The sequence below is a fragment of the Montipora capricornis genome, chromosome 8, assembly GCF_036669925.1.
Source record: "Montipora capricornis isolate CH-2021 chromosome 8, ASM3666992v2, whole genome shotgun sequence".
Classification (NCBI taxonomy): domain Eukaryota; kingdom Metazoa; phylum Cnidaria; class Anthozoa; order Scleractinia; family Acroporidae; genus Montipora; species Montipora capricornis.
Genome location: NC_090890.1, coordinates 24,207,504 through 24,234,074, shown reverse-complemented (window position 1 = coordinate 24,234,074; position 26,571 = coordinate 24,207,504). Strand labels below are relative to the sequence as shown.

The following is a 26,571-nucleotide window of genomic DNA, read 5'->3' as shown; positions in this document are numbered from 1 at the left end:
CTCCGACCGGCTAGCCGATCTGTTACGATTTCGCTCCATGTTCCGAGAGCAGCTCCACGCTTGAGGATGTCCTTATATCTAAGGATGTCCTTATATCTAAGAAGGGGGCGCCCGACTCTCCTTGAACCCTCTTCTAATACTCCATAGAGAAGTGCCTTCACGGGCCGCACGTCTGGCATATGTGCAACGTGACCCATCCAACGCAATCTGTTCCTAACGAAAATAATCTCAATATCCGTAGACTTTGCACGATCCAGTACCTCACCAATTAATATGGCTTATAAAACGATGTAAATGTCCATTGATAGAATTGCATTTGACACGAATTCAAAAATGTGTTGAAAAAAAATATAACTTTCCTACTGATCAACGATCGTACAAGGACGATTCCACGAAGCAGCTAATGCCGCTGATCTTACTTACTGCATCTTCCCAAAATCGAGTATTACTTTATTATAACGTGGTCTAACTACGTGGGGCGAACTCGATATATTTGGGGAGGCGAACTAGATAAGTTACGGGGCTAACTCGAGGGGGATAACTCGCAACGGGGCGAAACCACTGGCTTCCTTGGGGTCAATTAATTCCCATCGAATAATATTTTCCAACAGAGACTCGATCCGTAAGGCCAGGGAAGCTATTTAATTTCAAAATGCGGGACAACTGATCCCAACGGTATTAATATCCGCGAAGAAACGTATTAGCTTTCAGTTCCGTTATTTTTCCGTCACTCTTAGTATTTGAATTCAAATTTGTTGTAACTACCATATTTTATCACATTTTTCCGGTATTACGTCAACATCCAATTACTTTATATATGTACATAGAAGCAATCCAATCTAAACTCTCATTGTACCTGAAGAAGGCTGGTTTGGCCAACCGAAATATAGTACAGTACACCACTAAAATCAAAGCTACGTTGTATCGGCTCTTGCTCAAAAAAATTAGCTTCTCTGCTTAGGAGGCCAGTACTTTAATAACGTATCCCACGTTAACGCCTTCAGGCGTCTTGTTGTTCATTGGGTCTACCAACTTTGATTGACCAATCAAAACTGCTTTTTCCTCGAGTGGCTGACTGACAGGTACTGTCATATCTGGTTATGTATTACACTATAAGGAATCATATATAAAGTAGAGACTGAATGATCAGTAGTCCGCTGATAGTAGGCTCAGCTATTTCTGATGCATGATGGGATAAATTTATTTCAAGATGGCGACGATGGCGACAGCATTTGGACGAAAATTTTCCCTGAATATTTGGTACAAAACATAATTAGAGGTGAGTGATCGGAACTGAAATGCTAATGAATGTTCTCAAGATATTAATTGTATAAAAACCGTCAAATCCAGCTGATTTCAACTACACATCAGACTTGAGTATCAGTTTCTTAACTCGTATTTCGGGAACAAATCTAAAGGTATCTACGCCAAAAAAATCAAATATTTTATGATAATAGTTAATAATTTGAATCATTCGCGATGACCAAGATAATGAAATTGCAATGTATAGAAAAACCAAGGTGACATAACAGTGTGAACTATAAATTATTTTTATTATATTTTAAGTTTTGCATGTTTAAAATACTATTGAAATTGAAATGTGAAGGTACAGCACAAATTCTCTGCTTTCTTGGCTATCTCGGCTTTGGAAGATAGGTTGGAGAATAAGTAAGATCAAGTACTTCATAATTTCAACAACGCTGTTATGAAGTAATTTTTTATGGTTATGGCGGGATAATCGCAAAAAAATCTAAGTGCTCCTTTGCAAGAGTCAGCCATACAATGTTCTGATGTTTCCGTTTGGCTGCTCTGCCAGTGAATTATAGGAGACTCTTTTGAGCTACGTGAAGGTCAGGTTTCTCGACAGAAATTTTGGACAGCTGTTACTGTTTTACGCTCAGATCGTTTTCATAATTTCATGATAAATCTGGGGAATTTGATAAAAACCAGGAGAGCAGGAAGCAACACATGAAAATCGGGAGACTCCCGATGAAATCGGGGAAGGTTGGAATCTGCACAGGCTATATGACAAGGAAAATTGCAAAAGCAGCTTACAATAGAAATTCATAATTTGCACATTTATTCGCCCCAATTGACAAATCAAATGTGGTTCAGCTGAGTGAATGCACAACAAATCTTGATCTCTGTGATGACAAATATCGTTGTCGATAAGAGTCCCGCCAATGCTGAACCGTATTGGATTTGTTTTTTGCCACAATATTCAAAGACAAGGAAAATGGTTATTGTAGAGCGTGACCAAGAACATTTTTGTTTCTCGCTGTGAATTTTCTCTTAAACTGAAGATATGTGGGGACAATTGAAGCGTAATTTAGCTGTGATGTTACATTCACATGTACAACACCATTCCCTCAATCGTTCGCAATTTTCAACGGTTTCATTATACACAAGTATTGCAGGTTCATATTAATTTTGGTTTTGTTAAAAACGCTGACAACACAATAGAGCATGATAACTAAATTTCGGTACCCTCACAAAATTGCGACTAGTTTTTTTTTTTTTTAGTTTTGAGCCCTGATAAGGCAAATGACAAAATGTTAACTCCATTCGTGAAATGAACAGATAATAAGTCACCTGAACTCATTGACACCTCAAATGCCCTTGGATGCCCCCAATTGATGAGTAAAATTGTCTGGCGTTAGACAGAGTAAAATCTGTAAAGTCTCGCTCCCAGGGGTCAGTGGGTTAATGGAGGGGACATATGTTTTGACTGCTTAACCCATTGACTCCTCAAATGCCCTAGGACGCTCCCAGTTGACAAGTAAAATTTTCTACCATTTGACAGAGGAAAATCTCATTCCCAGGAGTAAATGGCCTATCTCTCTGGATTCTTGAAGGTTGCAGGTTCGACTACCTGCAAAGGGACACTCATATTTTTTCCAAGTATCACGAGTCACCATTGAAAAAACAACTATTCATTAATTTTCATTTCCCGGGATTAATGTCTGTCATCTTTATAATCATGTTTTTTTGCATGTTTGTCCAACAAAAAATTCAGTAGTTAGGATTTCTTCCATCCACCATAGGTGGTGTGGGTAAAATGGAATAATCCCTCTAAAATGTAATTTATGCACTCCCCATCACCTGTTTTTTTACATATTGTGTTTCTCCTGTATTTACAGTACATACTGTAGGTGTGAAATGACTTGCATCTTGGATAAAAAAGGCAGCAGAGAAAGGTTGGCAGGTTAGAAAATTAACAAACACAATGGAGAAAGATCACAGTAGCCTTATTGCAATCTCTTCCAAAAAGGAGCCAGTTTTATCACTGTATACTGAAGAGGAAATGGAAAGTGTCAGCACAACCAGTTCTTCTGCAAAGGGGAGCAGCACTGGAGCAGGTCAAGTGAATTTCTCTGAAGTCAGCTCAACATCAGAAGAAATTCATGACACAATCAGCTCATCAAATACGAGCATTTTTATGAATTTGTATGAAGAAGACATTGTGGACTCTAGATCTGGAAATGTCATTAGCACCTCTGCTTCTGGCAGTGCAGCTGGGGAAGGCATGAAACCTAAACTAGGGCTGTTGCTCCTTGGAGAATATGCTGATAGTGGGAATGACACTGAAGAGGAGGCAATGAATTTGCGTAAAGCAGAAGAAGAGAAAGCCAAAGAATTAGCTAAAGTTTCAAGTGAGAAAAATGAAAATTCTAATATTCAACATGTTAGCAGCGAAGTGATTGATGATAAAAGTGAACCCTCAAACGAGGCGGTTGAAATCAATGTCACTAGCGACTGCAATGAAACTCTTACTGTGGACAGCAAAGTTCCTTCACCTGTTCCAAGGAAAGTAGAAGATGGCAAGGATTCTGATCACCATCATACCCCTCTCCTGGATGAGAAATTTGCAAAATTAGAAAGAAGTGTGAGTAAAGAAGAAGGGCAAATTTCTGCTGAGTCAGATTCCAATGACAGTGAAAGGTCATCTTTGAGTGGAAGGGGTTCAATAAATAAAAAAGATACCAAAAGGGATAAAAACAGAAAAAAGGACAAGAAGAAAAAGAAGAGAAAGAAGCGGAAACAAAAATATTTACAGGATAAGAAAGAGTCAGAATCAGGTACTGTACATGTAGTTAGCTTGCTTGGATGGTAGTTACTGTGATTTTCATAATTTTGCAGAATCTCACCTTCATGTGCTAAGCACCAAACTGCATCTTGGCTGCCATCAATCAAATTTCCAGGAAGATTGACTCCACCTCCGGAGAGTGAATTGGAGTTTTTGTTAAGTTGACAGCTTGAATGCCATTATGATATTATCTTTTTTTGAGGTTCTGCAGTAAAAAGATTCGTACATATTCTATTGCTTTCCATTGGGGTCGAGTTCGTGGGAACCAAAGATGCTGATTGGTAGGTTTATGTTATTCATCAATAATTATTGATTTCTTTTGATTGATGGAAACCAAAATGCAGTTTGGCTGTTGGTGGTTGAAGATGACATTCCGTAGAATTAGGAAAGTCGCAGCAGCACTTTTTCACGGGTGACGGGAAGCGGGTAACAACGAAAAGATGAATGATGATTTTTTTAAAGTTAAGCCACTGACTGCTGCAAACAAGTTGTTGTTTAATTATCTTTATTCTCCTACACGTTTCGTGTGACTAACGTACACTTCATCAGGGTATATTGTTTTCCATTCCTGGCAAGGAAATTGCTCCATATATCACGTTCATGCGTAAAGATAAGCTTTGTACCGGTCTGTTCCCTGCACTGTGTACTGCCATGTACAACCAAAATATGGGTAGTGGAAAGGAGTGGTAGTTTTCGAGTTTTGGAAACTTTTGGGCAAGATATGTTTTTTTCTGTATAATTTGCAGCAATTTGAAGTTTGCCAATTTGACAGAAAGTTAGTTTTGGATCGCATGATCACCTTTCACTGCACCATTTTGGGTATCTACACTAATGTTGGGAAGTTTTCTGAATGTTTCAGGAAATAAGAAACGTCACGATTATTTTTTAGTTACTTCTTTCACTGTCACCTGCCCCCCTGCCACCCATGGAAAAGTGCTGCCAGGAAAATCGCAGCAGCAGAAAGTTACAAATAACATGTTGTTAATCTTTACCATGCTAATGTTATGTTGGGTCCTTTAAAAAGTGCTCCTTTGGCAAAGCTCAGAGAAAAATGATAGATTAACGATAAAACAGAACTTCATATAATTATCTCTTGGTGCAGTAAATATAAAAATACAAACAGTTATATTTCATAGCAAGCACAGAGAAATGAGCTTAACCAACTAAACTTTGATGTTTGAAAAATTTGTACAAACAGGCGAATAATGTTCTACGCTGTATTAAAATGCTTTGCCTTGTTGAAAATGAAATGAAAGTTCTTAAAACAGGAGGGAAAAAATTAGTGAAAATACTCAAACATCTCGGTCTCTGCCTTCGTATCTTATTATTTGAAGGAATTATCTTTGTTCTAAGTCAAGTTCTTCACAAATCAGTGCAGAACGTAAAAAACTACACAAGAAAAACTTGTTGACATTAGTTCATGCAAACTCCACAGCATTGCAATTTGAAAGGTGTCCTTTCAAATGGCTTTTTTTCACCTTTCATGGTGCACCATTGAGTTCTGCAGGAGTGGTTTGAAAATTGCTGATCATTTGATAAACAGTCCTTGCTTGCATGTAGCAAAAGTTCAACCGATGTCAAAGCAAATGTGAACCCATGCCTTTTGGTTTTCTTTATCCTGATCGTGGGGATGTAGCGACTGTTCAGTTCAAGATTTTTTACAGAGACAACTTCAATGTGTGGCAGATGTACTGTATTAAATGCCATGATAGACATGCCTCGAGTTTGCAAGCTTTGAACACTTTGGCAAGAAAATTGTGGAGGCTGCGGATTACAGATTTTAATGTCTTACAATCTGGATCTTTCGGATTTTCAAGTGAACACAAAATCATGACGTACATATAGATTCCATTGAAGGAAAATTCGGTTTTGAGATTTTGTGTTAAATTGGACATCCAAATATCCGGATTTTAAGATCTGAATCATAGATGTAAAATGATTCCTGGCTTGATGTAGTTTACAGTATTTTGTTGTAGTGCACTTTATAAGTGCACTACACATTATGTCATCGGGGCTGTTTGTCTGAGTGTGCGAGTGAGTGAGTGAGTGAGTGTAAGATTTGTAGGCCTGCAGCGTGTGCATGATTTACGAAACTAATGTACGATTTTCTTGAATTGCAACAATTGATGTTTGTTTTCGGCCTTCTTGTCGCCTTTTTTCTTTCTTAATTTTCTTAATGAAAAGAGAATGAAAATTATTTGAGTACATGTATGTTATTGTGAAATTAAATTCTTACCGGTAAATGTCTTAAATCGAAATCATGCTTTTCTCGTCTATGGAGATTGTCACACAAGCCCACATTCCACAGACATTCTGCAGGTCATATAAATGAGAAAAAAATTCACCAGTCCACCATAATATTTTTACTCTGGAAGATCAGGTCAACTTCTCTGCCTGCGTTTAAAAAAAATCAACAGTAATTTCCTTGCAACGGAAAGAAAAACAGTAGAAAACTATTTTTATCTTTATGATTGCAATCGATCAGCAAAAAATGTAGATCTCATCAGCTTGTTTGTGTTGAAATTCCCCCAGCACTTCTAGGGAAGTTTACCCAGTGATAGAAAAGATGAGCTCTTCTGAATTAAGGAAACCGATAAAAAATTGCAACTTAGTTTTCACATAATTATGTTGGAATCTTTTAGTCATACTTCGTTCGCATTTTTGAGCGTTAAAATAGATTTTTTTGTCCTATATTTCTGGCAGCAAGCCATATATGTTGGGGTATCCCATATACTAACCCTGCCAGTACAAAATCATGGTTAAATTTGCTGTGAAAAAGAAGTTGAACTTCATGTCAGCCTCGATTCCCATTTATTTCTTCAATCTTCCTGGGTTTAGTATTTTACATTTTACATCCTGGAAAACAAAATGCAGCTCAGTTGACAGTTATGGAATAAAGCACTGTGTCAAGTTACTGCACTACCACACATACGCAATGCGTACCTATTTCTACTGTAATCATTTGGTGACGCGCAGTCTGGAATCACTGGTTAAATAGTTTTATCTTGTGCCTTGTCTTTATAAACAGCTTTGTCAACCCAATAATAGAACTTCAAGACCTAAACAGAACATATTATACAACATTCGTGACTTGTTGGTTAGGCAAGGGTTCAAATTTTATTTGGCACCGGTTAATCTTTTTCCGCCCGCAAGTAAGGATTTTTGGATCGCATGATCAGAAATTTTCAAACCACAGAACAAACTCGACTGTGCGTGAAGCGGATGAAAAAAAAGCTATTTGAAAGGGCACCTGAGATCAATAGTGGGTACTTCAAGTTTTGACTACACGTTCTTAATCTAGTCATTCCAATGAACTTCTTGTCATCATCCTTCTCCTCCTCTCAAGTTTCAAGCACAAGTGCATCGGTAACTGGGGAGATTGGAAAATAATCAAGTAATATTTTTTGTTTGGGGAGGGGGGGGAGGGGATAGAAAGTTGGGAACCCAAACCAGGACACAATTGGAAGGTGATTGTTCTCACTACCATCCCAACCCTGCTCACTGAACCTCATAAAATAATTATCATACACCAATAACTTGTATGACAATTTTTCATGGACTTCATTTTCATGATTGTAAAATTTCTTTAATCTGCTTTTTTTACAGAGGAAGAAGAAAAGAAAGAGAGGAAAAAAATCAGAAGTAGAAGCAGAGAAAAGTCTGAGAAAAAGCGATCTTTCAAGCAATCTAGAAGTAAAAGCAAGGATAGGGATTCAAGACGCGGTCGTCACTCTAGGAGTAGTTCACAAGATAAGATAAAACGTCGAAGACGCTCCAAAGAGCGATCCAAGCGGTCAAGAAGTCGATCAGTTGATAAAAGACGTTCTGCAACCAGAAGGTCTAGCAACTATAAATCCAGGAGTATATCTCCCAAGAGAAACACTTCGCCATCAAAAAGGAGAAAAGATATAAAAGGTAGGCATTCACCAAGTTCAAGAAAAAGGAGAGAATCTCCGTTAAGGAGAAAAAAGCTGTCAAGAAGCCGATCTCCTCGCATATGTAGGTCTTCAGAACGTAGGAGGTCTAGGTCACCAAGGAAACAAACAAGGTCACCCACTCGAAAACGAAGAATTACTCCAGACAGATCACCAAGTAAAACTGTCTTTAAAATTGAGGGATCTCCCAAGAGACGACGTAGAAAGGAAACTCCTTCACCACGTAGGAAATCGTCCCATCGCACGTCTTCAGCCTCTGATAGTTTGGACTCAGGACACTTCACAAACATTCCATTGTCTAAGGTTAATAAGCCACAAGAACCTTTGCCAAACAACCAAGAACCAACTTCTGAGAAAGCAGCCGTCAAAAAGCAGGAACCTTTGGTTAGCGCTTTGCCCAAACCAAATGATTTTGTAAAGCAGTTATCTCCAGCAGGCAGTCCTGCAAAATCCTGGGACGATGAGTTTGATTTAGTCTTTACAGAACGTATGTCACCCAGACAAGGAAAGGAGAAAAGTATGGAGGATGTTCTATTTGGATCTGAGGCAAAGACTCCTGAATTAAAAAGACCAACTCAAAGAGAGAGGTAAAAGTGTTGTCAAAGTACATGTACAACAGTACAAGAAATATGAATGGTGTCTTGCTTTACACTGACTGACCCCTGAAATTGGGACGTTGAAAGATCTTTGATGTCAACAATCATGAGTGAATGTGTGTTATGGTTACAGTTCTTTTTTTCGTTTACAGTTAGTATATGATTTTTCCCCACTTTAATTAATATTGCTAAATTAATTGAGCAAACTGGGCTTGCATTCTTTGTAAAAAAGGACATGCAGATACAGTGTAGAAGGGCAAAGTGTTTTCCATTTTTGACAATTAAGTTGTTTGTGAACGTGTAAATGACAATCCCACTATCTTGAAATTGGTTATCTTCAATGGAAAGACCTGTCAATCTTGAACAGTTTGCAGTCTGTAAAGTTAAGGGGCTATTTCACACAAAATGATGTAATTTCATGACACCCAAAATGTCCGTAGTAGAATGAAACTTTGCAATACCCACTTAAACTGTTGAACAACATAAAAGAAAATGACAATGAATTGTATCAGTCATCCATTTGAGAGTATGATAAAATGAAAATAATTCTCTTACTGGAAAATTATAGACGAACGATTGACGTTTCGGCCATATCGCAAAGCCTTCATCAGGAATCTGCCGAGTCAGCTTGGGTCACGCAAATGTCACGTGATAGCTGACTCAGCACATCCCGTAATGTGACCCACATAACGTAATGTGGTCACTTGCGTGACCCAAGCTGACTCTGCAGATTCCTGATGAAGGCCGTATGATATGGCCAAAACGTCGATCGTTTGTCTGTAATTTTCCATTAAGTGAATTATTTTCGTTTTATCAACATAAAAGAAATACAGCAAAAGGAAAGAAAAGCATGGGTGGACACAAAGATTGAAACTGATTGCATTTGGGTAATGTTGAAAAAGATTTTCCCTAAACACCCTAAAATAATGTGGCATAGCCCCTTTAACCTGGCTGTTTCAATTTCCTTATGAGATCAGATAATTATGAGCAGAAGGGTAAGCACAGCTGTCCTTTCTTTCATTCTATAACTTTGCACCTTCTTTGTCACACAGAACTTTTCCGATGGTTTGGTAGACTTGAAAACACGTCTTGTTCTTTGAAGGTTCATAATTATTTTTGTCTTGTGATTACATTCTAGTGAGAAAAATAAACCCAAGGAATCAGAGAATACTGAAAAGAAACAAGAAACTCAACCTGCCAAAATGGCAGGGATTGTATCCCTAGCTGATAAGGAAATCATTGTGCCACAAAAAGTAGATGATGAAAATCGATCATCCAACTCGAAATCCGAGCCTGTACTCATTCCCGATGAACAGTGCATGTCTATGTCAAAGGATGTGAAAGCTGACGTGTCAGCCTCTAAAGATGCAAAATATGGTGATGAGGATTTCACCAAACATACAGAAAAGGCAGAAAATAAAGCTGAACCAGCACAGACGTCAAACCCTGATGATAAATCAGCTTTTGTGCAAACCAAGCCAGAAAGTATTCCTTTCTTGGATGAAATACCATATATCCCTCCAACTTTACAAGGAGGTGGAGCTGAAAATACTTCAACAAAATCCCAGTTAGGCATTTCAGGTTCTCCCTCTATTGACAAGGGACTTGTACTCACTTCTGCAATTCATAACAATCCCAACATGGGCTCTGGTGGAGATGGTCATCTACCTTACCCTGGCTCGTGCCGTGTAATTAATGTGGACAAAACTGAAATGGATAAAACAAGAACTGATGGTTTTGGTCAGCCGGTGGCAAAGAAAGACAATGGGAGGAACAGCTTTAGTGCAAGTCCTCTGGACATGGAGATGTCTTCACCAGGGGGTGATGTCATTGACCAAATGAATGAGGAGTTTTGGAAGCAGCAACAACATAGTGCCAGTGAAACAGAATTTGCAGAAATCCAATCAAGACAAGCTGTAGTAGATTCAGTGGTTCATGAACAATCATTGATTGATGAACCCTATGAGCCTGAAAGTGGCTTACTAGTTGAGGATGAATTTGAAGAAGATTTAAAATTTATTACAGATCCGAAAGAAAGAAAGAAGAGACAGAAACAGCAGGAAAAAGACAAAACGAAAGTACAGGTACAGTAACGCCTTTAAGCAAGCTAGATGCTGCTGTCAGCGATCTTTAGCTTTAGTGTTTGTACCCTCAACCAGAGACACTTGGTTCTTTTTGACATAGAAAATGCAGTTGTGATGAGTAAGATACCAAGTGCATGTACTACCGAACGGTATAAAATTATAATATAATTACGTATACATGTAGATTTACAGTTGTAGCCAAGCCTAAAAGCAGAGCTCCTGGGTCATTTATTTTGGCAATTAGTTAACCTAACTTGAACCTGTGACCAAATAGAAAAACCCAGTACCTGGTCAGCAGTCAACTTCAGAAGAATAGGTAACTTTGATGAGCTCTAAACTTGAGTCCGCAATGTGGTCATGTGATACTGGTCAGCAGATACCTTGTTTTGACAGGTGTCAATTGACCATAACATTGATATCCAATATCAAAGATGTACACTGTAAACTAGCTGGAGTCAATCTACAGTCAAGTAATACTGGTCGCAAATTGGTATACATGGAGGGGTGGACTGTCATACAGTCGCACAGAGACCAAAACCAAATGTTCTCACACAGAAGGGTTACGTGTACCATACACTGTACATGTATTTTCTTACCAGTGGTGCTCTGTGAGGCACAGAGCTCTGCTATGATAGTATTTTTTCTTGTGAGACTGTAGTTTATAAGATTGTCTAAAGTTAATCCCAATGCAGTGATGTATTTTTCAATGTTGACTTGGGTATACTTGGAAAACATTCCAAGTGCTCCTGCATTTGTACATGTACAGATTGTATTCTGTATGAAAGAGGAGTTGGACCGTCCTGTTACCTTCTGATTATTATCTCCAACACTCAGTCGCTTAGCCAAAGGAGAATAATGGGACTTTGATATTGTCCTGCTTAACTTCAAGGATTGTTCAAAGTATGTGTAATTCAAATGTAGCATTCTCTCCGAGTATATGGTAGAAAACTGCAATCACCCACAATAAGTGGTAGAGCATTCATACTGTAGGTTAAGACCCTCTTACCTCAGTTCTCACTTCATGGAAAGAACTACATGTACTGACAGCATATAGTCTTGGGAGGCAATGAAGCTCACTCTACCTCCACCAAGAACCACTACATACACTGCACATGTCCTTGGCTGTATGGCTTAACCTGTTGAGACACATGTACTTTGCTTACAAAAAATGGAACTCGCTCTGTGATAAAGACAGGACTACCACCACTGTAAACAGTTTTTATTATTGCTGTTCTTGGTAATCAATACGTTATAATAGTTTTAGTTGATGTAAATAGTCTTAGCATAATATTATATTTCTAAATAATTATAATGATATAATACACTTAAAAGTGTATGTTTTTGGATTGACTGTGATTTTAACTTAACTTACCTATGCTGTCTTTTAAATGTATTTGTAAATAGTTAGGTTTTTGTTAGGTGGTTGTTATTTACTTATTTTTTTTTTTCATTCTGAGATACTAGCGGTCTTTCTACTGTCTCTATAATCTGTATATGGAAATAATGACGATTTTTTATGTTGACTCGGTGATACTCCTCTAATTATATTTTGTTATATTTTGGATCATTTTGTAGGAGCTTATAGACAGACTTCATCGTCAAGCACGTGTTGAAGAGGAAGTAAAACATGCACTGAAAGCCTATTATAAACACAGGGATATCAGCAAGGAGGAGTACAAGAGCATTCTCAGAAGGGCAGTTCCACAGGTTTGTAACATACCATAATTATATTAACAGATGTTAATTTACTCACTGTTGTAAGACTTACTGTAAACACTTAATCAGGGTAACCATATTGTATTAAATTTTGTTGTTTTACAAGTGTTGGCTTGGTTAAATGGAAGGAAAGTTTGTTTGGCACTGATCAAGCTTTTTGTAAACGCAAGGTGTTATTGGGAAATGGCAGGTACTACAAACTTCATAAGGCTAATGCTCTAAAGGCATTCTTGGTTTGCAAAGGTTTGACAAATAACATTGAACAACATTTGTGGCCGCAGTCCCACGTATGGACATACACAGCAACACTGTAAAGGAGACAATGCTAAGAATTCAACTTATAGAGCTCATGTCCAGCAATTAATAACAATAATAATAATACAATAATAATAATAATAATAATAATAATAATAATAATAATAATAATAATAATAATAAGCATCTGCCTGTGTGCTGTGATGTTAAGGCCATGCTCTGTTAGGATCATTTCTTTCAACATCAACTACATGTAGTTTAAACTGAGACCGTTAAAGGTTCCCAATGGAAGACTTTCCTAACCATTCATTAGCTGACTTCTGCCTGGTGACAAAGTTTTGGAGAGAGTACAGGAGGTAGAGCTGGTTTTTTTTTTTTTTGTTCTTGACTTAATAGTTAAGGCCCATGGCCGGGTTGTTCAAAAGCCGATTAACGCTAATTCGAGATTAAAAATTAACCAAGGAGTTTATTTCTCCTCTCCCAAATGCTGTTCAACGCTGATACTCGGCAAAACTTCACATTAGAAGAAGTCAATCTTGAAAAACAAGAAGAAGCAACAGAAACGTTCACCCAGAAGTTGAAAACATGAGGCGAAAGCTTACACTAATCCTGGATTAAGTTAATCGGCTTTCGAACAACCAGGCCCAGATCTGTAATATTTTGATCGTGGTTGACCAAATAAACTGAAAAAAATAAACTGAAACAATAAAACATTAAACCCAACAAACCTACCGTAAAATGGGTGACCCCAAACCAAGTTTGACTGTTTGTCTTTAATTAGGTAACAAACTCGAGCAGTGCCATTGACCCTGAAAGAATCAGATCTTTGGTGAAGAAGTATGTGGCAAAGATCAAAGGACAGAGAGTGGAATCATTCTAATAATATTTTGTGTGTAACTTCCTGTGGACAAACACTAACCTCTTGCTAACCAAGCACAAGGGCAGTATTGGGGGAATATTGGTTGGAGGTCATGGCAATACGGACCAACTGCAGCAAAAACGACCAAGGGCCAACACTCCCCAGTACCGTCCCAAGCAAGTAAGGTTAGTAAGTTCTTTATTATATGGCATCATTTCTTTGAGCGACAGGACACTTCTCCGCTTGGTGAATCTTTGTAATCTTCGTTTTCCATCAGTGAACTTTGAACGGAAACGTTTTACATGTAAAACTAAGTTCCACTTGCTATGATAATTATCGTACTGCTGTGATGAAAATATTAAATTCCGCTTTTTTAAAACTTTCCATTTCCATGGTCTGTAGTGTAAAATCCCCACCAAAACCAGCCAGTCAGAGTGCTCCTCATAGCCTAAGAATTGCATGCCATATAATAAAGTCTTGTACAGTATGTACACTGATCTGCATATTTTGTTAAACTATTCAAGTACTGTACTGTGAAAGTCACACTGGTTGGTGTACAAACTGTACCTGTTTATACTCTGCAGATCTAATTCATTGCGACTTCATTTTGTTTAATATGTGAAATCTGAGTCCATAATCCTTGCACTCCTCTGTGAGGGGTTTTGCAGAAGTTCATGTCACATCAATTGTTGTTGTCTCAAACCTCTCCCATGAAGAATGGGAATTATTGGATATTGGATATTGGTAAAATAATGAAAAATAATCCTGACCAAAATCTACCAGATACTTATTAGTTCCTTCCTGATCTGCTCTCTTTTGGTTTGAGAATTGGAAGTGAATATGTATCGTGAACATGAATAGCAGGTTATTGAATAGTCATTTTAATTCCATCACATTAAATGCAAGGATGTCTCTAAGATACTTGGTTAAAAGAGTCAATTTAATTGAAACACAATAGGTCTTAGCAAGCCAGCTATTGTAGGTTTTTTTCTAACCCTTCACCCCTAAGGGGTTTCCTGTCTGGAATTAGACAGTAAAATCCACTGGTGTCACTCTTGGAGGCAAAGGGTCTAAGAGGACATAATTTTACAGTTTTTGAGTTGATCCTTTTGCCCATAAGGGGCTCCCATTGACAAGTAAAACCATCCATTGTTAGACAGAAAATTCTGCAAGTGTCATTCTTCCCTGTCAAGTTTATAACTCAAGTTATCAGTGCTTTTTGCAAGTTCTCATTTTGTATTTCTTTTATTTATTAGCAGGTATCTATTATTCACCTCTGAGCAGCTAAAGTGAAAAAGAGGCCTCCTTTAACAACCTTTACCTCCACTTAAAAAGCTATGTCCCCCTTTAGGTGGGGGTACTTGTTAAATTCTTTTCTGCATATCTTGGGTTGGGAATCCACAGAAGCACACCTTCATCCACTTTGCTGATGGTTGGGGTCATCTCAAACTTGTCCTGGATGGAAATCCTGATGTCACACCTTTCTGTCTTCTGGATGGTTGAACATATCATATCAATTCTCTTGCGCTCGGTTTTGACAAGCTGTTTTCCCAGCAGCTTGACAAGTTGCGGTGAGGCATAGGAGCTTCCAGTCCAATAATGCTTGGCATGTAATGCCATCCACTTTGAGCACTACGACTGGATAAGTCACTGCTTCAACAGCGGCCAGCAACATCTGTTGGGGTTCTTTATCACAGATTGATGTGTGATGCTTTCCCCCACATTTCTGACAACTTCTGGTAATACAACACTCAGCCATCCAGTGCATGATACCCGTGCAGTTGAAGCACAGCCTTTTTTCACTGAGTTTTCTCTTTGTCTCTCTGCCGAGGTAGCGATCTTGTCACAGTCAACCGATTTGTGTCCACTAGATCCACAATAAACACATGGTTTAGGCTTCCAGTCTTTTTGTGGATCATCTTCTTTACTTGATTCTTAGTGAAAGCCCTCAATTTGCTCGTCAAACTGCAGTCCCTTTTTTCTCGAGTCCCAGGTATGTCATCTCTCATAAATTTCAACACTCATAGCTTCACTTTGATTTTTTGTGCTTGCTCAACCTCAGCCATTGCTGATTTTGCAATTCCTTGCGGTCTATCGGCCAATGTGTTTCCACAAGTTAAGAATTCTCTCTCTCTCTCTCTTGGTGTAAGATCCCTTCATTGATGTCATGTCAGGGTCACTACTTTTGTAGGGAATTGGTCCACAACCGACAAAGTACTCACGGTTTTGAGTTTTAAGCTATTTTAATTCCGCTTCTCACTCACTTTGAAAGGTTATAAGAACTCAGAAAACGATGCTCAAATCTTATCCTCTTACCCATTGACCCCTGGGAGTGACACTTAATATATTTTATTCTGTCCAATGCCAGAATATTTGGGTGGGTGGGTGGAGGTCAGGAGCCAATTTGTAAAACAACCTCTACCTCCACTCAAAAATCATGTCCCCTCTCATGGTAACAATTATTGCTCCAGTAAGTAGGTTGTTGGTACATTTCATATTCAGCTGATGTGATATCTTCTGTGGTATCAGTGTTGGTTATTAGGATTTTAGTATTTGCCATGCTACATCTATAGGGCCATGGTGGTTTAAATGAATCCCATCTGCATTGATCAGTGGAAAAGATCAGTCACCATCAGATGGCTGTATTGGAAAACAAAGCTATAAAAACGGCAGGTTTTAGTGTCAATCTAGAAAGGAAAAAATGCTCTGTGAAAACATGTCATTCGTTTATTAACCCCTTAAGCCTTAGAATCAAAATGCACTTTATCTGAAGTGTTTTCTATTCTTGGTTTGCATCCATGTGATGAAACGGCCATGTTGGTGTACAAAACAATAGAAAATGGTCCCACAAGTTTTGCATGATAATAGGGTCAATTTTACTGCATTTTTCTGTGCACTAACATGGCCGCTGTGACATGAAATTCAAACCATCAATACATTCATTTTGTTTCGAAGATGCTGAGAAATCAAGACATTTTATTTCAAGGGATCATTATTTTATACTTGAGTAATATTGTTATGAGAAATCAGCTGGTGGTTTCTAGGGGTTTAAATAAGGGTTCAATCAATGCCATTTTCAGTGAACTTGCCTTTTTAAAAGAATGTTATATTGTTGCCAATCATGTTAACCCTTTCCCTGCTGAAATTGCCAGTGAGAGATATTACTCATCAGTGCGGACAGGGTTAATTAGGCCTCTTGTGATGCTTTCAAGAGGCAAAACGGTATCTCCAGAAGTGCATATAATTAGATGCATGATGATTTTGATAAGCGTCAAGAAGTGTCCCCTTGTTCTTCTTCCTACTTGTGTCTGGGAATCCAACCAATAATAATCAAGGTCACAAAATGTCACATAAACTCCAGTCATCAATGAAAGACAAACAGCTGTATTTACCCTCATCAAAATAATGATGCCGTTACAGTTACCTTATTGTTAGAAACAGATAGCAAATGCATGCATAGACTTAAAAGACACACTTCATTTTGGATATCAAAATTGGAGCTGCATCTAATTATATGAATTTCTGGACATGAGTGGTAAAGTCCACAAGTGAAACAACCATGAAAAATCAGCAACAAGTGATCTGAATGTGCAGCAAGACTTTAATAGCAACATTGGAAACACTGAATAAAGGCAGGACTGTCAAGTTGATGACTATCAAATAAGCATACTATTATCCGAAAATTACAGAGAAATTTGTAGCAAGGGAGACATTTGCGATGAGGGGACAGGGATGCCCCTTGAAAGGCCTTGATACAGACGTGGCTGCTTTCGTATTATGCTAACTAGAATACATTTTCTTAGTTAAACACTGAAGAAGTCGTTAAAAGGCTTGCTTCCTTTCACAGCCCAAAGTTTTCTCCTTTCTGAGAAGCTTTGTACTTTTCTATTTCCATCTTTACTGTATTACACAGTATTGTTTACCTCCACCTATTACACAACTAAGAGATCACATTAAAGAAACGTCTATACTGTTACAACTGCCGACATGCAGAAGTTCCTAACTCCCAACTATATGGCACTTGAGAGTGACACCAGCATCTGTATGATGTATGGAGAATTTTTACCCATGTCACCAGAATTTGCACAAGAAAAAGAGTTCTGTTCCCAAAAGAATCATTTGCTCTTCCATTATGACAACCGTTTCTTTGTCTGCTCCTCCAACCAGGCTGCTATGATGTCATAAACGCTAGATTGCCCTCCCCTTTTTTTCCCCTCTAATACTTTACAATGTCTTAACATCAGTAAAATTTTATCAAAGAGTGCTAAAGAATTCTCGGAGAATCTGTGGTAGATCTTGCTCTTTGTAATCCTTCACAATGAAGTTTTCATCTACTGCTCCACGGATCATTGCTGAAAGATCTAGGTGGTTGAAAGGACCAATGAACTTGTGTTAAAGCCCAGCATGTAACGTGCTTGGTGTGTCTTAAAGGAAGGGTAATTTGATAACTTGACATTCCCTGTTAGTTTGGGCCAGCTTCAAACAAGAAAAAATTGTGAAACTGTAGGAAAGATGTGGAATGCCAAGTTTGTTTTTGTCCTGTTTCTGCAACATGTGCAGTAGTTTGTACAGTAATTTAGTTTGAGTTTTTTTGTTTCGGAATAAGTTTATTTTCATAAACTCTGGAGAAATTGATGAGGAGGCATTTCAAGATCCCAAGCAGTGCAAAATGTTATTTTATTTTGTTAGATTATTGAGGTGGCATTGGGGTCTTTTAAAACATTGTGCTTCAATAATCGTACAAACCATCAAAACCAATAATTAATTTTTCTGAAACTGTAAATGATGTACATGTAATTCATAGGTAATAATGTGAAGGATATGAGGTTAAATCTGCATCACAAGGCTAATTCCAGAAATTGGGACTAACGTTGAAGAATGTGCACAAGGCTGCGGTTGCTGAAACTCAAACAAACACCAAACAGGAAAAAACCACAAACCATAGCCTACCAATGGGAAAAACTGCATTAGATACTAAAACCGAAAAATCAAAGTTTTTCAGCGCAAAAACTGGGCTAATAAAAAAGGCAAAACTGGAACCCCAATGCCCCCCTCATTATTGGTTTAAGTTGTATTGTCTTTAAAGTGGATTCAACTATTCCCATCAATGAATTAAAATGTCCTTGGTTCCGAATCTGTTTTATTAGCAAAACTACTTACATTTCCCTGTCTCTGGCCTAAATAGGCAAAGTATCTTCTTTTTGTTCTCTACAGCCCTTCCAATTTCATAACCAACTCCTAAGGAAGCCTGGGTAACTTCAGCAACTAAAGCTGGAAACACAGAAAATGATTTAACAGATTAACCTTACATCTACTCCAACTTTTGGCACATCCTTGAATGTCTCATAGGGACATGCAATACACCACTTCGGAAAATACCATAATACTCTTTGTTTGTCCCTCCCCCCCCCCCCCGCAATTGGTTATAAGCATTGTTTCCAGTTTCTCTTGGGACTTACAATCATGGTCCCAAGAGAAAACAAAAACAATGCTTATGCAAAATTTGGGGGGACAAACAAAGAGTATTGTGGTATTTTCCGAAGTGGCCTATGACAAGCTTAGCTGGTCTGTGTGGAATAATAGCAACCAGTATAATACTTACTTCACTCGTAAATGGGATGACCATGGATGAATGGTCTCATGTTGTAACAAAGTGAAACATGTTCAAATGTTTAACCAACTTACCATCAGATTTCAAGAGCCATGACATGTCCTGGTCGTGAATGAACTTATCTGTACCTAATGTAATCAGAAAATGAAGTTAAAAGTAGTAAATAAGTGTCAATGGCAGATGACAAAATTGTGCAGAGGGTAATCATGGAGTGTGCTTGAAAGGTGAATTTTAGAGCCAGTGCTGCAACCGGTTTTACCCCATTTCCGAATTATTTGAATTCTGACATCATTTGCACCAACGATTTCAAACAGACCATGTCATTCCTGTAGACTGCACAATCGTAATCCAAACTTAATAACTGAGTTGTCCAGCCATATTGTAAATTATTTTTCCACTTCAGAGTATCATTACGGCTCAAGTGTGAACACTCACTCGACAGATATGTCCAGAAATACACATGGATTTTGATAAGCATCAAGTATTGCTCTCACCAATTTTAACATCACAAACTGTCCCCTAAACTCTTGTCCTCAAGTAACGAGAAACAGCTGCATTTAACCTCACCAAGCCTCAACCTTAAGGAGCAAGGGTGGCACAGTCGGTTAGTGCGCAGCCTTAGTGCAACATGTTCCGAGTTCGATCCCCGGATCTCACATCCTTGTTTCGACTTCTTTCCTTTCAGTGTAGCCTAAGTAGCTTTAAATACCCTTAAAACGGAGCTTTGATGGAAAGAGGGGGGTAAAATGAGTGCACTGTTGGCTTCCTGGGAGAATACTCTCTAGAGAGTAAAGGAGCTTCCGACGTTAAATAAGATGTACCTTTACCTTTACCTTTATAGACTTGGTACTACGACCAAAAAAACAATTATTTTTTTCTTTGGATTTCAAAACTATGTTAACTAAACTAAACACTAACTGAGTTTAAGTTCTGATTTTAAAAGACACCTGTTTATTTGAACTGGAATTTTCTTATTTATTGGTCCGCCATTACTAACTTTAAAATCTTGAGAGAGCTGGGTTGAGGAGAAAATGAAAGACTCACTAGTTTAAGAATGCAATGCGTGTGTATGCGGCTGAATTAATATGCAGCACGGGAGTTCCGGACTTTTAACCCATGTTTTGCATATATAATAAATTGCGTTTACAGTGTACACCCTGAAATTTTAAGCTAGTGAGTAAATGACATCATTTTCTCTAGATCCAACCCTCTGAGGTCCAATTGGTCAGTTTTGAAAGTGAGTAATGGCGGACCGTAAAATCCAAAACTTACACTCAAAATACACAGCCTTGGATAAAACTCAAAGCTCAAAATTTTGCCAGTTAGGTGTTAAGCGACACGCTTTCAAAATCTGAAGAAAAAAAGGAAATGATTTTTTGATCATAGTACCACTTTAATTAAGGAACACTTTGTCTTGGATATCAAATTTGGATGTGCAGCTAATTACGTGCATTTCTGGACATAGTCAAATCACCACTACTTGAAAAACAACGCTTTTACTTACAACATGGCCTGGGAAAACAAGGTTATTAAAAGATTTATTAGATCTCTTGGCAGTCAAATCTTGCGGTACAATAAAGACTACTACAAAGTCAAGTGCGTCGTGCTGTTCTTTGTCCCAAGAGTGACGTGACATCATGGTGGTCATCTACATCTCCATGTTCCAGCACTCGGCAAAGTCCCTTTTGAGATGTGTCTGTTTCTGCTTAGGTGGCCTCGTACACCGTAAGCCTTTTTAGAGACATCACTACCAAGCCTGTCACTGCTGGAGAGAACAGGACAACCACAACACTGGGGACTCCATCCCATACTCTTTTCAAATAGTGTGTAGTGCTCACAGTCCCTTCTGAGTTAATAGTCAAACCGCTCCTACTTTGGTCATGCAGGCACATTGAGAGGAGAATGCTCGCTATATCACCATGACCAAAGCGGGCGGTTCAACTATTAACTCAGAAGGGACTGCAAGCAGTCTAAATAGTGTGTGGGTTCATTAATGTCCCACAGGGAACTTACGAACGTAGAAAATATTAATTTTGTGAGACAGGGCCTATGGTTTATAGTCCGAGAAGACTTGAAAGCCTAACCATTTGCAGATGTCATTATAAAGGAAGCACTTTCTTCTCAGTTCTTTTAAGATCCTGAGTGTTGATTCGGTCAGGGTTTGAACCCCCGACCTCCGATGCTCAACCAACTGAGCCACTGGCAGGTACAAAACACAGGTCACAGGTCATTGTTTTACCAATGCAGAAGCTACCCTAAACATTCATAAAAGCTAACCTTAGGCCTAAAAACGTTTGTTTAGGCCTAATTAGGCCAAAGGTTAGCTTTCATGAATGTTTAGGATACCTTCTGTATTGGTAAAACAATGACCTGTGACCTGTGTTTTGTAAATGCCGCTGATCAAGCCACCGGTGTGCGAACATGTTGGCCATGTTGGTTGGCATGAACAATAACCTGTCTCTCCACTGGGAATTAAAGGTATGCAAATTCTGCAAAAAGAAATTGTGTTGTATTGCCAACCAACACGGCCGCCTTGTCACGTCTAAACCAAGAATATGCAAAATCAATGAGGGTACAGCCATCCAAGGTTTATATCTAATTAACTTTGAGACTTTTTAACTTAATATAGTTTCCTGACGGCTTTATACGTTTTTCCAGTATACAGCGAACTTGATACATTGATCTTTGAGGCAGTCCGTCATGCGCGATCTGGGAGAGGACGTTTGGTTACCTTTCTCCTTTTCCATTAGGTTGGGATCGCCGATGTGTTCTGTTAAAACTTCACCATAATCCTTCAGTTGATCGATTATACGCTTGTATAATGCTGCATCGTCCCTACCGGCACGAATGCTACCGCAAAAGTAAATCAGTTTTTTTGTTTGAGCATTCATTTTTACTTAGCACTTCTTCTTACAAAATCTACCAGGCCTTCTAGGCGAGGACCACTAGTTGAGACCCCATGGTCACGCAATCTTTCATCTCAGACGAGAATTTTTTCGTCACGACACGTCAACATGGCCGCTAGGAAACTTCCCGAGACTTTCCGCAAGCTTGTTATCACCAAATTCTCCACCAACTACCGAGAGGCTGTAGAAACGTTGACCGTACCGATGATACAACCGAAACCAGATGAGTTATTGGTGAAAAACAGGTGACAATATTATGAGAACTGTTCCAGGGTCAGTTGGGCATTCTTCACCTACTTCAGTACTTGGTTCGAAATAAGGGCCTAATTTGATTGAGACTTTCTCTGCAAGGGGATAGCGTACATGTTATTAATTAATTCATTCTCACCAAGAATTTGATCAGATTCGTGTCAAAAAGAATTTTCCGGGATTGAGTTGACAGCTGCAGCAATGCCTTATCCAACGACAAGGGGGGAGGGGGGGAGGGGGGGGGGGGGGGAACACTGGGCATGACGTAAGTTAGCCTTCCTGTAGGTCTAACCTTGGTTTAGGTTAGGCTAACCCTAAGCCTCACCCTTACCCTCCTAATAGCAATGATGGGACTAACAGACCAGGTCCACAGTGGAGCTCCATGGACTGGGGTTCCATATTCATGAATTTGGATATAATTCCTCTTTTTCTGGTTGCTTATGGCACATTGTGCCTGACAACGGAATTTCCTCTTTTTTCAACTGTTGTTTCAAGATATGTTGGAATAAATGCAACTGATATTAACCACTCAGCTGGTCGATATGATCCAGGTAAATCTCCTCCCTTGGATGCAGGCCTGGAGGTAAGTGTGTTTGAGAAATAAGCATCTTCTATAAAATATACCATTCGTACTTAGTCTAGTACCCTAATAACCTCTAAGTAAAGCATTTGGTCACAGAAAACCCTCAACACCCACTCTTTTGAAGCATTTGGGGAAGCCTTAGAACATCCAGGTGCACTGGGTTATTTGCAGGATAACTTGTCTGAACTTACAAATTTATGGCTACAGTGGATCTCTCAAATGGATCTAATCTGCCTGTTCTTATATCACATTTATCAAACAATCTTAAATTTGAAAAGTTATAATGGTTGACGCTGCTATCAAAACTATAAACATCATTGCTACCCCCCTCCCCCCCCCTTCCCTTTAGATGGGGTGTTAGTCCATTGCAGTGCTACCCTCAGCAGTAGGGGCATGTCACCTTGTCACTGTAACTCATTTATACACTTGGATGGAGATAGGAAGTGTGTAGAGGCACAATGGTATAACTGCTTTGTGTGATGGACTCCCAACTCCATGTTCACTGGTTTAAGGCCTGGTTGTCTTTTTTTTTTTCTTAGAAAAAACACACTGTCCCTGAGAATAGTACAAGTAAAGGATATTGGTTGTTTCAGTTTACTGAAAGACACCATAGTTTTTACCTGATCAAGAAGGCTGATGTTGGGTTAAAAATTCCTTTCTTTAGGGAATCGGAGAGGTGATACTAACTGGGGAAAAGTGCACTAATTTTAGTATTGGCCAGGCTGTTGGCTATTTAAAGAATGGAACATTTTCGGAATACATGGTATGAAAACAGCTGTTTTTTTTTTTTTTGTTAGAGGATTACAAATGAGCCTTATATTAAGGGTGTGATAAAATAGTTTTAGAGCAGGGTGTAGAAAGTATGGATGTCATTTCACAGCAATGAACACCTGTGTGTACAAAGAAGGGATTGTGGTTTTTTTTTTTTTCAAATGTCGGGCATTTAGTTCAACAGAATTGACCCATTTACTCCTGAACTGCCCCCCATTGGCGAGTAAAATTGTCTGGCATTAGACAGAGTAAAATTTATGGAGGCTCCCTCTCAGGAGTCGATGGGTATAATGGAGGGGGCATTAGTCATTAACCGTCAGAGTGTAAAGTGATATGAATTCCCATGTAATCCATTTAACCATTAGCTGTAGTAATGGCAACAGGTCCACATACGTAAGGGCCAAAAAACACTCACTGCTAGCTGGCATTCCCTTCAAGTCACTGGCATGGCCTGTTTCAATATCCCAAGGGACGTGAATGTTCTAGGGGAGATTCACTCCTCACCTGTCTTACTTCCTTGTGGGACTGAAATGTTCTAACACTATTATGATAGCGTAGCAGCTAGCCCCTGATGTGATTTATAATTATTGCTGTAATCTGCAACATAGTGTAATATAATTTAATCGAATGGAGCAGCCTGTAGTATTATAATATTACATGTATTTATAAACTATAAGAAAACAACAAACAGAAATTTATACTGTGTTTAGATCGCATGTATCTGTATGCCTTTGTTATTTGTGATATAGTAAATAGTATTCGGTGCCTAAATTCCTGAAGGGTTATTTCATAGGATTGTGTTGGAATTCTTGTGACCTGTTATAATAAATAGGGATAACATTTTAACTAGAAGTGTATATAATGATTTACAGGAGTAAATACCTGCAACCTGAACACTAAATTTTTGTTGGCTGTCATCTGCATGAATTAATGATGATTTTTAGAAATGCTGATACAGTTACTCTAATTAGTATTGTGTCCTAGGGAACAAAACAAGGATTTCTTTGTTAAGTTTATTCCCTGGAGCCTTGACGTGCCCTTTGACCAAAATTTAGTCTATCGTCTTGGACAAAATTAATCATAACTACCACATGAATCTTGTCCTAATATAATATTTGTGGCAGGTACCCTCATTGCACTTGAACAGCAAGACATTAGTGTTTTATCATTGCAGACAATTCCTTCGAGCCATGCTTTTCCCCTTCCAAGGCTGGATCCTGCTTATGTGTCATTACTGATTAGTGGTTTAACTGCAAGTATAGCTCTTGAAAAGGTTAAGTACTGCAATAATTGCTTTCATCCTAATTGTACTGTCCATGTCATTATATTTCTTATTTCTACCACCAACACATCTCTTCCATTAAGTTGGGGATCTTGCTTCTTTCTGCAAATAGACGTCTAGGGTGACAGTACTACACTGTATAAGTAATGAGATTAGAGCTTAATTTAAAAATGTCATATCACATCCTATTAAAGCCAGAAGCATATACTTTTAAGGATATAAATATGACTGTTTTTTACAACAATGTTTGTTGATAATGTTGGGTTTTTTATGTAATGAGTTTTTTTTTTTCGCCTCCTTGCTCTTTCAATCAAGTATTTCTCACAATCCTTAAATCAACGACAGCATGTATGTATCATCTGATGGTAGCTTTCAAAGACCAAACTTAGAATAGTATTTGGGACAAAATGATGCAATTCTTGCAGTCTCTTCGAAAAATAGCCCCTTCAAGAGAGATTGAGTTTTAAAAATGTTTTTTTTATTATTGTTATCATTCATTGTCATCTTAATTTTACCCTAGGTTGGTGAAATAAAAAGCAAGGAGACAGTTCTGATAACAGGTAGATCTAATAAGACATGCTATATAATACAGCACTAATTATTTATTAAATACTGTACAAATGGGGTGCTTCATTAATGTAGATAGTTAGGATTTAAGCAGGCCCCTTTGGCAGTCTGTGCTCAGTTAGGGCAACTAGCTAGTGTTATGATGAAAAACTTTAAGGAGTATTGTTATGGGTAACATTCACCTCTGGAAATTTTCACCTATCGTTGCTAACGCCTATACTAAAAGCTCACAAAAGGATGAGCCAGAAAACTGCAGAGGCCTGCTCTAGGTCCCAAAATTGAGGTTCTTGTCTTTTGCACTGCAATCTAATTAACTTTGAAGTTGAATAGTCAGGACCAAGTTGTTCTCATGAAGAATAGCACTTCATGGTTTTTTTTACCTCAACCCTCACATCTGAATGAGCAAATTATATTCTAATATACAGTAAAGCTAAGAAATTTATTCTCGTTGAACCACAGAAAGTAATTAGGTATTTTGTTAGTTTGTGTTCAGTCCATGCTTTCTGTTTGAGCCAACTCATCACATCTTGACTTGTCTCATTTTTGTTTCAATTTCGCTTGTGTTCAATGGCTCGTTGACTCAGAATCGTCAGAATTATGAGCTCAGATGTTTTTAAGTATTTTAATTAATAAAGGTGGAAATTGTTTTAGGTAGCTAAAGTAATACCACTGGTCTCCAAATCAACTTGCTGATCCATGACCCACAAGGCCATCTCAATTTTGCAGTTTACCTATTGGGATTAAAACTCATTAAAGTTATGATGTTTTTGGAATTTTTCTTCGCAAATTAATCAAACGTTTTATCTATCTATCTAGCTGCAGCAGGAGGGACAGGCCAATTTGCGGTAATCATTGAGTTAATTTCCACAAACGTTTGCTACTTGCTAATAAAGTACTTTAATATGATTATTGTTTGATAGCAATTTCAAGACAGTAATTTTGACCATGTAGCCACCCCTAATTGAAAAGACAATCATGTTTCACAGGTTCAGTTAGCTAAACAGGCAGGATGTCATGTGATAGGTACATGCTCAACAGATGCTAAAGCTGAGTTTCTTAAGGTAACCATT

The 26,571-nt window shown here is 38.3% G+C and overlaps 3 protein-coding genes across 3 annotated transcripts in view; 2 read left to right on the top strand and 1 right to left on the bottom strand.

Annotated features, from left to right (window-relative positions):
- The first annotated feature begins 1,181 nt into the window (after positions 1 to 1,181).
- LOC138014470 (protein SON-like) lies at positions 1,182 to 13,683 on the top strand. The gene is made up of 6 exons (XM_068861541.1): positions 1,182 to 1,279; positions 3,141 to 4,079; positions 7,694 to 8,609; positions 9,757 to 10,702; positions 12,278 to 12,409; positions 13,455 to 13,683. The coding sequence occupies exons 2-6, from the start codon at positions 3,227 to 3,229 to the stop codon at positions 13,551 to 13,553; spliced, it is 2,946 nt and encodes a 981-aa protein (XP_068717642.1). The 5' UTR covers positions 1,182 to 1,279; positions 3,141 to 3,226; the 3' UTR covers positions 13,554 to 13,683.
- A 3,432-nt stretch (positions 13,684 to 17,115) lies between these two features.
- Positions 17,116 to 22,085, bottom strand: LOC138014472 (putative 2'-deoxynucleoside 5'-phosphate N-hydrolase 1). Its single transcript, XM_068861543.1, has 4 exons — positions 21,875 to 22,085; positions 19,218 to 19,271; positions 18,693 to 18,803; positions 17,116 to 17,893 (listed from the first exon to the last, which is right to left on the bottom strand). The coding sequence occupies exons 1-4, from the start codon at positions 22,032 to 22,034 to the stop codon at positions 17,787 to 17,789; spliced, it is 432 nt and encodes a 143-aa protein (XP_068717644.1). The 5' UTR covers positions 22,035 to 22,085; the 3' UTR covers positions 17,116 to 17,786.
- A 39-nt stretch (positions 22,086 to 22,124) lies between these two features.
- Positions 22,125 to 26,571, top strand: part of LOC138014471 (prostaglandin reductase-3-like) — a 14,276-nt gene continuing 9,829 nt past the window's right edge. Inside the window, exons 1-7 of the mRNA XM_068861542.1 lie at positions 22,125 to 22,294; positions 22,794 to 22,881; positions 23,546 to 23,644; positions 24,827 to 24,925; positions 25,455 to 25,494; positions 26,318 to 26,346; positions 26,488 to 26,562. Coding sequence (XP_068717643.1) covers positions 22,158 to 22,294; positions 22,794 to 22,881; positions 23,546 to 23,644; positions 24,827 to 24,925; positions 25,455 to 25,494; positions 26,318 to 26,346; positions 26,488 to 26,562 — 567 coding nt within the window. The 5' untranslated portion in view covers positions 22,125 to 22,157. The remainder of the gene's footprint in view (positions 22,295 to 22,793; positions 22,882 to 23,545; positions 23,645 to 24,826; positions 24,926 to 25,454; positions 25,495 to 26,317; positions 26,347 to 26,487; positions 26,563 to 26,571) is intronic.

Bases quoted from the DNA above. Each gene is read 5' to 3' on its own strand.
- LOC138014472 (XM_068861543.1), bottom strand. From the start codon at position 22,034: ATGAATGCTCAAACAAAAAAACTGATTTACTTTTGCGGTAGCATTCGT. The intron at 18,804-19,217 runs GTAAGTTGGTTA...CTGTGTTTCCAG, and splicing joins ATGGCTCTTGAAATCTGATG to CTTTAGTTGCTGAAGTTACC. The intron at 17,894-18,692 runs GTAAGTAGTTTT...TCAACCACCTAG, and splicing joins TAGGCCAGAGACAGGGAAAT to ATCTTTCAGCAATGATCCGT.
- LOC138014470 (XM_068861541.1), top strand. From the start codon at position 3,227: ATGGAGAAAGATCACAGTAGCCTTATTGCAATCTCTTCCAAAAAGGAG. The intron at 8,610-9,756 runs GTAAAAGTGTTG...ATTACATTCTAG, and splicing joins AGACCAACTCAAAGAGAGAG to TGAGAAAAATAAACCCAAGG. The intron at 10,703-12,277 runs GTACAGTAACGC...ATCATTTTGTAG, and splicing joins AAGACAAAACGAAAGTACAG to GAGCTTATAGACAGACTTCA.